Raw genomic sequence first — 13,106 nt, 5'->3', positions numbered from 1 at the left:
AGAAGATGCTGAATTATTTTTTTGGATTTGGAGTATTTATGTTGTAGGGGTTTTATTTGAGTGTCCAAAACAGGAGAATATCCTCACCAGTGGTAATTCTGGTGAAGGACAGAAGGGAGTTTTCTTATACAGTATAAAGAGATCTTCTCTGGTGGAGCAGGGGGTCATATCTTGCAGATTGTCTCCAGACTCCCCAGGTTTGTGTGTTAACATAGACAGACTGATCTATAGTTGTTTTCCTCAAAAATTTCTCACTAAATTATGCTGTAGAAAATCCCACAATCAGAGAAAGTCTCTTAATGCTTTGCTGACGATAACAGAAGGACATTCAAGCCTTTCTAGCGAGTCCTGGATGTCTCTCTCTATGTTCAGGTTCATCATCTCATCATCTGGTTCAGCACCTTTAACAGACCTCAGGGGCGTAACAGTCACTGCCCGACAACCTATCTGCATCATATGGCCAGCATCTGAACTGAACTGGGGCTGCATTCCCTTTTAATAATTAGACGGTAATTAACTGAAAAACCTCCTGATTAGAGTTGTGTAAAGCGAGCATGAACACAGACAGGTGGTTAATACCATCAAATGACCCAAACCAAAGGAAGGGCAGGGGCGCTGATTGAAGGAGGGTTGTCTGACTTCTAATTGATTTATATTCATGTAGAACTGGGAGACAGTGTTCCTTTCTGTCAGCTAACTGTCATTTTGGTTTGAACTTGTTAATAAATGAGTGAGTTAAGTGCTTCTTACTGAGACTGTAGGCAGCGACAGAGGAAAGACGGACATCAAACCGAGACCAGTGAGTCAGACGACATCAATATGTCTGCCTGCATTCAAGACTGCATACTGTGTGACTGTCATGCCAACAGTGAGGAGCAAACAAAAGTAACTCATACAGTCAAGACAATTTTTAAAATTGGATTCAGAAGAAATGACAAAAGAGGACCATTACCTTTCTCTTGTTGTTGGGGCTCACGTACAAATAACTGAGTATTGTCTTTGCTCCTACTTTGTCATTCAGCTTCTGGTACGTTGCTCCGTAGTCTGTTGACCTGAAATTTAATCAGAAAGGTCTGATGAACACTTGGTGAATTACTTGTTGCAATTAAAAGAGTCCTCTTGAGAATTCAGTGTTGGAGGGGAAAGAGCACAGACTTGATTAAGTCCCTTTTGTGCTCACAGCAACATGAACCTCAGCAGGACTATTACGGTCACTGCTGCTGTATTTATAATCCAGACATAGAATGCACCCTTAATAAGCTGACGTAGACATACTTGAGTAAATGCAGACATATGTCTCAATCTTACCATCAGTGAACTCATACTTTACCACCCAAGAGCTGACCACTGCTCCTGGTCATTTTGAAGATAGAAAAATGAACTGGATTGTTTTTAACTGTTTTCATTCAATAATTAAAGCAAAATATTCACAAAACCAATGTCCGAATATCAAACCGAATATCAATAAAACCCAGGACCACATGCCTGCAGACCAGTTGGCAACCAGTTGGTAACCACTGATAGCTAGGAAAAACAAGTATTCTTCAACTGGTTGCAGGTAGCTGCTATCACTCGACCTAGAGACTGGTCAGTGATAACCACTGGTCACTAAAAAAGAATGAGATCATTCCCTGACCAGTAGCTGCTGGAAGTAGTTTCTTCTTGCTGGTAGGTGAAACTGGTTGCAAAGAGGTATACAGTGCTTCACCAATAACCATGTTATTATTTTTCCCGTAGTTTGTTTGGAAGATGGTGTCATGTCTGCCAACTACTTGCTAAGCTGTAGTTAAACCATGAGGTGTGTGACACAAACACAGATACAGTTCACCTTCAAAGCAAAAGTTTTGTCTTTTGAAACATGTTGGTTTCAGCTGTAAGGCCAAACTTTCACTCTAAAACATTCACCATTTCCGTTTTGCATCACACAAGTTTCACACGAGTTAGCAAGTGTTTGCTGACAAGTCGCCATCTTCCATGCAAACTACAGGTTACATCAGCAGTCTGCAAGCAACCAAAGTCATTACAAGGAGGTTTATGGTGCAGCACAGTCCATGTTATTGATTTCACACATCCATCTAAACACATCCACTCGCCAGCTGATCAGAGAATACACACTTTTCCCTACCGATGGTAGGTTGCCCAAGGTATTGCTGACCAATCTCTACACCTGTGTAATGAAGTGGTGCAATGTAACAGTGTGAGTAAATGCACACTGAAATCATTCACTGACATTCTTGATGTTTTTCAAAAAATGTTTTTTAAAGTTTTAAGTATTTAAAAATGTCACAATTACATAAATATGCAGAAGATAAGCTCTGCTTCACACAGAAATCTGTTATGAATATTCTTACATGGATGCAGCAACATTATACAAAAATCCAACATCAGAAAAACAAACAGACACACTGTAAATGTTCGTTCATGAATCCATGAATATCATTTAAAAATATAGGGTTTTTTTTCACTTTTAAACTGTACTGATCATGACTGTAATACACAATATCTTTGCCTGCCATACTGAAAAAAGACACAGTACAGGGAGTTTTTCTGACATTCATGCAAAAATGTAAACAACTTAAATACAACTGTGCATAAGGATCTGAGAGCTTTAAAGCACCCAGCTGAAGACGAAAGCAACAAAGGGAACACGACAATGAGCAGGAAAACTGAAAGACTGGAGAAATTTAAAAAAGACTGGATTAAGATAAAAGCTACATTTTTTAAATTTGTGCATCAGAAAGGGAGAATGTAAAACAATGCTTTGCTAAAGGCTAAAGAGTGTCTTCATAAATCCTTTATGGAATGTTTTCTATGCAGTTTAAATATATTTTATTCTCTTTTAACTACTTACATGGATGTATTACATATACCATAGAACAGACGAGACCACACTACACTTTAAACTTTAGCCCTGCTTACGTCCAAAAATCATAAACACACACTGTTTATTTGTCTGTTTTGGGTTTTACTTTCCCTGTTTGTAGCAGAATTTGACTGGTCTGACCTCAAACCCAACTAACTGGATGAATTTGTGTGCCAGGTATCATAATGGGCAGATCTCACTAACACTGCTGACTGAACCTCCCAAGAAAGACTGCTACAGTAGCAAATGAAAACTCAGAAGAAAAACATAGATGCCAGGTTGCAGATGCATAAAAGTTATTTTCTCTCATGCATGAGCTTCAGTCTACAATCATCCGCGTACTTGACGATAATATTTATATCCAACAGCCATCAACTGCACTTCGCCCTTAGATGTGTTTTTTACCACTCCGCTCTGAGAGTCATACCAGGAAGATGGCTTTAGAACTCACTGCGACTTGGCTCTTTCTGTCACTCTGCACCGTGTTGTATACTGTATATTTATACAACACTTGACTGCAGTGCATCTCTAATGAAGTACAAACAAACCTGCTGGCCCAGGAGTGCTTTATTCAAGAGGTTATTGCATTTAAAATACAGCTCTGTAAAAAGAGCTATTGAACATGTTCGTCTATTCAGATGAAATGAGGCTGGTTTCAACATCTGACCATCTGATATCCTTGCCAGATTTTTACTTTCATTTAGTCCACCACCAGCGATCCCTGCACAAACAATGCACAGTGGGTAAAATAAGTATTGAACACCAATTCTCTAAGTAAATATATTTCTTAAAGGTGCTAGAAATGTTCACTAGATGTTGGCAACAACCCTCCAATCCACACGTGCAAAGACATGAAACCATAGATGTTTATATAATATGAATATTTCTCATGAATAAAAAGAAAGAGGGGAAAAAATACTGAACACACGAAGAAAGAGAGGTGTAAAAAGGCCCAGGAAGTCATGGCATGAGCGAAATCTATCAGTAACTAGAAAGCAATCCTGACACTTAGTGCAAATTATTATCAGCTGGTTCAGTCCCAACTGATGGCCTATAGAAAGCTGTCTCATTACCATGGTGTCACGGATGAAACATGTCATGATGGGTAAAACCAATGAGCTCTCTCAACACCGGCGCAACGTTATTGTTGTAAAACATATGATAGAATTAGTTAAGGAAGAATTTCTAACCTACTGAAGGTTCCAGTGAGCACTGTTGGGGCCATAATCCAGAAATGGAAAGAACATAATTTCACCATAAACCGGCCATGACCAGGTGCTCCCTGCGGGATTTCAGACAGAGCAGTGAAAAGAACGATCAGAAGAGCTGTACAAGAAACAAGGACCACTTGTGTGGAGCTACAGAAAGACCTGGAATCAGCAAGTACAATTATTTCAAAGAGAACAACAAGTAATGCTCTCAACCGCCATGACCTTCATGCACGCTCACCACGCAAGACTCCACTGCTGAAGAAAAAGCATGTTGTAGCACATTTAAAGTTTGATGGACAACATTTAGACAAGCCTATGAAATACTGAGAGAGTATAGTCTGGACAGATGAGACCAAAACTGAACTCTTTGGATGCCATAATACACACCATCACCCCAAAAACACCTACCTACAGGCCTCAATGTTTTTACAGTGAGGCCTGTAGGTGGGAGCATCATGGAGCGAGGCTGTTTATCAGCATACAGCACTGGCACACTTTATATAATTGAAGGGAGGATGGATGGAAAAACCTTCCAGTTTCTTTGGTATAACTTTGCACTGGTGTTGCATTTTCTTGGTTGCAGGTTGGTTGGTACAGACATGAAACATTTTTCCAATTTCCCTGCATTCTTTCATCAGTTTGTGGAATAGTTAATACTCAGTATATTTAATGTATAGATTTGTGACCGTGATTCCTGTTTTAATCCATCACACTGCTCTCAAATCCACTTTTAAAAGGCAAAGATGTTCGCATTTGGAAACAGGAGGGACTGGTGGTGTGAATCAGCTAGGCCCGACACAGAACTGATTTTTATACCTTTTTTCTAAAACTTTCTTTGGTGTTTTTAATTTCTTTATATTTTCTGCACTTCAGTTATGTTTTAATTTGTTTTCTCCTAAACTATAGTTAGATTAACACAAAAAACATCTACTCAATTACATTTAGACATTTAGAATTAGATGTTTAGAGCGACGCAATACTAGAAGTATTTGGTTATGAACATTAAAATTACCAAATAAAAACTACTCAGCTAGGTTTAAGAAATAAATTATTTGCTTGGGGTTACAAAATTATGATGGTTTGTGTTACAATAAACTTTCCTTTTTCTTGGTTTCCAGGGAAACCAATAATAAGTCAAGAGCATAAATGCTGCACATACAAAACATAATTCCAGTGAACAGTTTCAAAGTTGTGATGTCCGTAATCAAAAAAGGTCCATACCCACATAGCAGGCAGCTCTGGCCCGGATCTGGTGTCATGCCGGCACTGCTGGCTGACTTCTGGCATGGTAAGTGGTATGTCATCCAGATGTGGACCAGGCCTGGCGTAGATGGCACTGTTTATGTGATGGCATGTCACATCAGGCCCGATTGTGGTTTGGTTTATGTGGCCCAGGCTCATAGAAAACAGGTCTGGCCCGGATCCAGCATCAAGCTGGCACTTCTGACTGACTGGTGTCATGGCAGGGTGTATGTCAGCCAGATGTGGGCCAGGTCTGGCAATGATGGGACTGTTTATGTTCCTATTTTCCTATTTTAGTTAGAAGACCCAAATGCCATGTTGCAATACCATACTGCTATGGTAGCCAACGTTTCACATGCTGGTTTGACAGGTTTGTGAGTGTACACTTTATCAAAAACCTGGTGAGGGTTTACTCATGTTTCCCACTGGGTGGCTGTAGCTCATGAGGTAGAGCAGGTCACCTACTGATTGAAGGGTCGTGGTTCGATCCCTGGCTCCTCCAGTCTGCATGTCAAGAGTGTGAATGTAGTTAGGAAGCACTCAGTTAAGAGAAAGTCTGTTAATGTTACAAAATGCTTATGAGCACTTTGAGTAATGCGGGAAAGTAGAAAAACGCTATATAAGAATCAGTCCATTCACTGTCTGAACAGATTTTCTTGTTGTTACTTTTGCACTGTTATGTTCCGGCACATGTTGTTATTACATGGCTCGATTAAGGTACACATTAGGCGGACATCTGGGGCCAGAGATGAAACTGTTCTCTGCCAGCACAGGACCAGCAGTGTGTCTGCAACTGGCCTTGTGCTGGCCCATGTGTGGGCCACCTCTGGTAAACCAGGTCTGGGCCACCAAAGGGCCGTCATTCTTTGCGGTATGTGGGCCATGTGTAAGCACATTGTGTGGGCCAGATCCGGGCCATACCAATTTTGCTATGTGGGTTTGTGTCCATGTCAACAAAAATAGAAAGCATTTTTCTGACTATTTTACATTTTGCCATTCGATCCCTATACAACCGTTGCAAGAGTTTGGTTCGCATTGCCGGCAATTAGTCGGACTCGTTCCCAGTGGGTGATGGGCTCCGCCAGGGCTGCCCTTTGTCACCAGTTCTGTTCATAATTTTTATGGACAGGATTTCTAGGCGCAGCCAAGTGGCTGAGGGCTTTCGCTTCGGTGGCCTCAGAATCTCATCTCTGCTTTTTGCGGATGATGTGGTTCTGTTGGCTTCATCAGGTGAAGGCCTCCAGCTCGCACTGGAACGGTTCGCAGCCGAGTGTGAAGCAGCGGGAATGAGGATCAGCACCTCCAAATCTGAGGCCATGGTTCTCAGCCGAAAAGGGTGGAGTGCCCACTCCGGTCGGGGATGAGTTCCTGCCCCAAGTGGAGGAGTTCAAGTATCTCGGGGTCTTGTTCGCGAGTGATGGGAGAAGGGAGCCGGAGATCGACAGACGGATTGGTGCTGCGGCTGCAGTGATGCGGACGCTGCACCGTCCGTCGTGGTGAAGAGGGAGCTGAGTGTAAAAGCGAAGCTCTCAATTTACCGGTCGATCTCGTCCCTACCCTCACCTATGGCCACGAGCTGTGGGTAGTGACCGAAAGAACGAGATCGCGGATACAAGCGGCAGAAATGAGCTTCCTCCGAAGGGTGGCTGGCCTCTCCCTTAGAGATAGGGTGAGAAGTTCGGCCATCCGGGAGGGGCTCAGAGTAGAGCCGCTGCTCCTCCACATTGAAAGGAGCCAGCTGAGGTGGTTCGGGCATCTGACAAGGATGCCTCCTGGGCGCCTCCTGGGTGAGGTGTTCCGGGCATGTCCCACCGGGAGGAGGCCCCGGGGCAGACCCAGGACACGCTGGACAGATTATATCTCTCGGCTGGCCTGGGAACGCCTTGGTGTTCCCCCGGATAAGCTGGAGGAGGTGGCTGGGGAGAGGGAGGTCTGGGCTTCTCTGCTTAGGCTGCTGCCCCCGCGACCCGGCCTCGGATAAAGCGGATGAAGATGGATGGATGGATGGATGGATTTTACATTTTGATACAAGATCACTCTTAAATTTGACCAAATATGTTTAAAAACGTGAACATCTGCACAAAGTCTTTGTTGTGTTGCTGTACTGTTGCTACAATAAGGTAAGTGTTACGAATGTATATAATACAATCCACAAGCATAAACTACGATTCACATATATATGCAGTGATTTGTATGTAACTTTTGAGGACTCACAGGCTCATGCGCCAACCCACAAACTCAAACACTCTGATCACACGTATAACTATTTTACAAATGATTTTGTTAATTATAAATCATAAATAGTGATTATTTATGTTTAATTATTTAAGTCCAGCTTCACAAATCGGAAATTTTTCTCCCTCAAAAACCCTTCGGTGCATACAAAAGTCTAAAACTACACGTAACATCCCTGTCGCTCGTTTAAAAACCTTAAATGTGTGTGCACCAATCACCTGATACGCAGAGATGACGTCGCATGCCCACTCAGGGTTTTGACACAAATTTCACGCTGTGAGCTTCGTACAGATCAGCAAATGTAAGCTGCTTTAAAGGCCCAGTGTAAAACTGGGACATCTGGGCTTCCTCTCGTCCTGCACGATGTTTTTCTATTTCTTATCTTTTTGTTTATTATTATTATTTAATTCAAGACAAAATTAGCTCATATCATTAAAAGGAAAACAACAAAGACAAAACTTACAAAATATACAGACGCTTATTGCAATGTTTATAAAACCCTGACATATACCTTGTGTCAGTGTTATCACTGTCAAAGCTCATCACACATATTTGTACAGTTCCTCAGTTTAATAAAACAGGCATTCTTTTTTCTAAATAAACAGAACAGCTCATCACTCCTACTACACTGAAAAAAACATGTTGGATTTACTCAATTCAGTCATGGCCGTTGGTTACACACTTATGTTTTTGCTTTGGCAGTAACTTAAACAACTGAGGTAAATCAACAGAACTCCTCCATATTCAATAAACCTGTGCATGTTGTGTTGATAAAACATGATTGGTCACGTGTTCAACAAAGCCTAGAGTCTGTTTAATATAAATGTTTAATAGATTTACAACAACATCCCCTCCATCCATCCTCTTATCATTATCAGGGTTGCAGGGTTGCAAGGGGGCTGCCTGGGGCCTATCCCAGATGTGATAAGGTAAGAGGCGGGTGCACCCTGGACAGGTTGCCAATTTATCACAGAGAGGCAAACAACCCTTTGTACTAATAACTGCACAACTTTTAACTGTGGGAGGAAACCAGAGTAGCCAGAGAGAACCCACTGCAAACTAGACAGATTGCAGATTTGAACCCAGGCCCTTCTTGCTTTGAGCCAACAGTGCTGACCCATGTGTCACCAAGCTTTCAATAAAGGTTTCACAAAAGTAGAAAAGCTATGATTACAAGGCTCGATACGTAATTTTCTTTACATTTTTGTCTTTGACAGGTTAAATCACAATAAATAGCAATAGCACGTGGTGTGTGTGGTTGGTTGCCTCTTAGATCTTCAGTGATTTTCCTGTGGTTTAAAAGCTTGTTTGATTTTGTGAATTTCGTGAGTCCAGGCGACTAACCACTTACTAGATTGTATCATCTCATCTCAACAAGAACAAATTAAGTTGCTGAATTTCATCCACATCCTACATGATTTAATTAAGTTCACCATAGAAACATGAAATTATTTTGTACAAATTACAAATTAGATTTTTACAAATGAGTGTAGAAAACATATTTTTACCAGTTATAAACACTACACAATAACCTGCTAGGAAAAGGGAGTCAGTGCACGGCTGCAGATGAGGGAACATCATGGCTGTACATCTCTGTGGGTCATCCTTGGACCGTGTGCTTGTGAGTCCTTCTGGAGGGAGTATACGCTAACTAACCTCTGTATATTTTGAATATAGAAATAATCTAGATAATGCAGAATAACACTTTAATGTTAATCTTACTGGTCCCTGATAAGAGCAGGCTAACATTGATGTTAACTGATCCTGAACACTCCAGAGAGGGATGTTACGTGTAGTTTTAGACATTGGTATGCACAGAAGAGTTTTTGAAGGAGAAAATATCCAATTCGTGAAGCTTGACTTAAATAATTAAGCGTAAATAATCACTATTAATGAATGCATTTGATCAAATTGCTTTGTATTTTTGCATGGACTCTGTGAGTTACACACAAATCACTGCACATATTTGTGAATATTAGTTTATATGCTTGTGGATTTTATTGTATGCATTCAGAACACTTTTGAGGCAAATTTCTGTCCTTATTTAATGAGCTAAAGGGGAAGTGATCTTAAAGATTAACAGCAGCTGTGTGTGACAGACACTGGAAACAGTCACTCATTATTCTGCATATAGTAACTGGGTAGCACAACGGCTGACAAACTATGTTTTCAATCCCATTTGCACTTCAGTTACCACGGAAGCAGTAACATCTAATTAAGCTGTAAACACACAAACACACAGCGGTGTGAGGATTACACATCATTATTACATTGCCACTACCACGTCATGTTTTGCCTCATGCCTTTACTATCCCAGCACAGAAAATACTTCATCTCACTGATGTTCACATGACTATTGCTCAGAAGTCTCTCGAGAAATGATGAGAAACTGCAACTTCCAGCTTGTAAAAAAATATCAAGACCTTCAAATTCCCACTAATACTTGTAACTATGGTAAGAACTGAAAATATAGTCTTGGAACAGAATTCAGTGGTACGAAGCAAACCTGCTGCACAACCTTATGTATAAAGACTGCGTGACTTATTATGCATAATTTAGAAGTCAATGTTTTCTTATTATAAGATCTGAAAGTAGCAGAAATGAGGATCAGATAATGCTGAGAACTCTCACACTGTTTCACTACGTACAGGAACAGGAAGGCTTCCAAACCTGAATGAGAATCATCAGGTTATAAGATTTTATCAGTTACAAATTGATGCAGGTATGCTTATCAGTATATCAAAGGAATATTGTTCATCTGTGGCTCGCAAAATATGCTAAGCTCAAAGCTTACACTGCTGCTTACAGCTGTGTGCATGGAACAGATTTAAATGCTTCAAAACTTTTAGGTTAACAATTTGATTTTTAAGGCTGTTGGTTCAGAAAAAGGAAACATTAATAGCTAAAACGGGATTCAGCCTCCAGAGAACAACAATTTCTAAAATGATCTTGGACAAAGATCAAACTGGTTGATGCCAACATATCAGCAAAAAGGATGCTATTTACTGTGAACGGCAGCATCAGTTTTGCTCTGGGTTATTGTCAAAGAACTAAACGCTATAAACAAACACAGAAAATAAATAAAAACACAAAATCATATCAGCACCATCAGCTATCCACTAAATCATTATTTCAAATGTCTGTCTGAATTTCACTTACCTGTGCATGCCTAAACTCTGGATGCTATGACCATCAGTTCATGTTTTTTATAATTTTGAAGCCATAATGACCAAAATGAAAGACTCAAAACTTCCATCTTCCATCTTTTTCATATGAAGACCTTCACAGATGATAGTGGGCTAAATGTCACAGTTTGACAGAAGATTCAAGTCCACGAGTGAACTGAAGGGTCAGAAGTGGCTCATACGTGTCTGTGTGGCATGGCTGAGCCAAACACAGAAATCTGAGTCCTGCAGAAATTATTTTTTTTTAAAAAAGTTAAAATGGAGCTGTATTTTTCCCAGGTTCAGTTATACATGTTTAAATTCTTAAGTCCATTGAAGCCAGATTGTCCTCAAATGTGGAAGGAAAACTGAGGAACTTGGTTATTTATTTTCTCGCTGAGTGATCGATGCGTTCACTCAAAGAAGCGAGTAAGAGCCAGCCTATCCTGACTCCAGTTCCCTTTGTTCCAGCGTATTTCACGCCACCCTCTGAACTGCATTCAGTAAAAAACAGTTGTGCATTTTGTCTGACATGACTGGCAAGCAGAGACACTTCATCTTTTCTTAAACTTCATTTACATAGAAAAGAGTTATAAACCCGTTAAATCTTCAAATGACAGCTGAAATATTCAAATGTTGGTCAAAGTGCTAATGTGAAATTTGTCTTCGGTCGGATTTTTGCATTTCAGACTATCTCTGAAAGTTTGAGCGACTTATCTGAGCTGTCAGCTCTAATTTATTTTGAGAGGCCTGAGGCTCAATCAAGGAGCTATTCTAATTTCACATGAAGATAGAGAAAAAGCCCAAAGCATACAAATCTTTAAAAGGCAGCAAAGACACCGGAGAATGTCTTGAGTGACTTCAAATAAAGCAATCACTTACATCGACTGATGTGGGGGGTTTTCTGTCCGGCGTGTTTTCTGTGGAGCCGTTAAATCCACACTGAAGTCCTTGTTTAAAGGATTTGGCGATTTCTGAGAGCGCGACACTTGAAGTTTACAACCAGCCGTGAAAATATAGAAATATTCATGGGAAATTGTCAATTTTGTCTCACTCAGTAACCCTTTGAGATTTACTTTCCATGGTGAGCATATACTTTCCCATCCGATGAGCTCTCCTGGAGGGGTCTGCCGTCATTTATCAGAAACCATCAACACCTAAGACCGGTGGACAATGACATCATCGGTCTATTGATCGGCTCCTGTCACAGAATCACTTGATTTAGGGCCCAGTGATTCTGAACATGAAGCAATAAAATGGCGCAGCCCCAGCAGATCCCAGGAAGATGAAAGCTGCGTTAAATGAAAAATGATAGTTTCTCAAGGACGATAATTCTGAGCGAAACTGTCTCGGTGGGGACTTCTCAGACGCTGTTGGCTGGTTTTGCGTGCATGTAAAGAGCAGCTCTGACCGCTCTGTGCTGTGAGGACATTAGCTCCTCAGGGGCTGCAGGTGAGCAGCTCCACACTGTCCGCACGCTGGATTAAACAAAGGGGGAATTAATGAAACGCCGTGCGAGGACACCAGAATGATATCAGTCCTATTACGGCGATATGGCTCAGTGAGGAAAATGGATTCGGGATATGCTGGGAGGATGACTGAACTCCTCCCCATTAAATCTTGAAACACACTCTTACACACATAGACGCTCAACTAAAAGCCTCAAACCTCCTTTATTCAACGGTTCTTTTTTAACTTTCTCTCTAAAACAGATTAAAATTATGTCTACAGCTGCATATTAACAGACTTATTAGATGGAGTTTCAATTAGAATTTTCAGAGTCTAGTATAAGTTGATAGGCAGCCACTAGACATTTACATCCTCCGTGGGGATTTTGATTAATAGTGGTTCAGAGGATGGAGAACTGCACGCGTCCCGGGATAGTTAACGTGAGGTCACTCGCTGCATTAGCGCGCTCAAACTCTGCGGCACTCTTTGAAACACTGGCAGCTGAGCTGAACGATCCAAGATGAATTTATGAAACCTTCAGCGCGCTCGCACAGTATATCTTTTGAGTAGCAGACTGAATCATAGCCTTCCCTCCCTCGCTCTATATCTGCAGTCCCTTTCCATCATGTTACTGCCCATCAGGGCTGGTGGCAAACTTCCACACTTAAAGCTGCACCGGGCAGGATTGTGCTTTTTAGGGTAAGAAAAGAACATTCTGACGCCCTGCACAGAAAAGTTACTTTTCAGTTAAACCTTTTGTTTATACCAACATGCACAGCCCCTTAGAAAGGATCACATTAAACTGATTTCACCTTGAAGTCAGAATATACACATGCTGCAGCTGCTGGAATCCACTGAATAAGGACAGAGCAGCCTGTTCCCGTTCCCAGGGTATCCGAAAACCAGGTTCTTCAAACCTGCTGGCATGTCACAGTTACCAGG

General features: G+C 41.2%; 1 protein-coding gene across 1 annotated transcript in view; it reads right to left on the bottom strand.

Annotated features, from left to right (window-relative positions):
• LOC116323927 (VPS10 domain-containing receptor SorCS1) overlaps positions 1-13,106 on the bottom strand; it is a 184,558-nt gene that overhangs the window by 88,119 nt on the left and 83,333 nt on the right. The window contains exon 3 of the mRNA XM_039613985.1: positions 953-1,052. Coding sequence (XP_039469919.1) covers positions 953-1,052 — 100 coding nt within the window. The remainder of the gene's footprint in view (positions 1-952; positions 1,053-13,106) is intronic.

The sequence above is a fragment of the Oreochromis aureus genome, linkage group 6, assembly GCF_013358895.1.
Source record: "Oreochromis aureus strain Israel breed Guangdong linkage group 6, ZZ_aureus, whole genome shotgun sequence".
NCBI lineage: Eukaryota > Metazoa > Chordata > Actinopteri > Cichliformes > Cichlidae > Oreochromis > Oreochromis aureus.
This window is presented reverse-complemented; position numbering and strand designations above follow the sequence as displayed.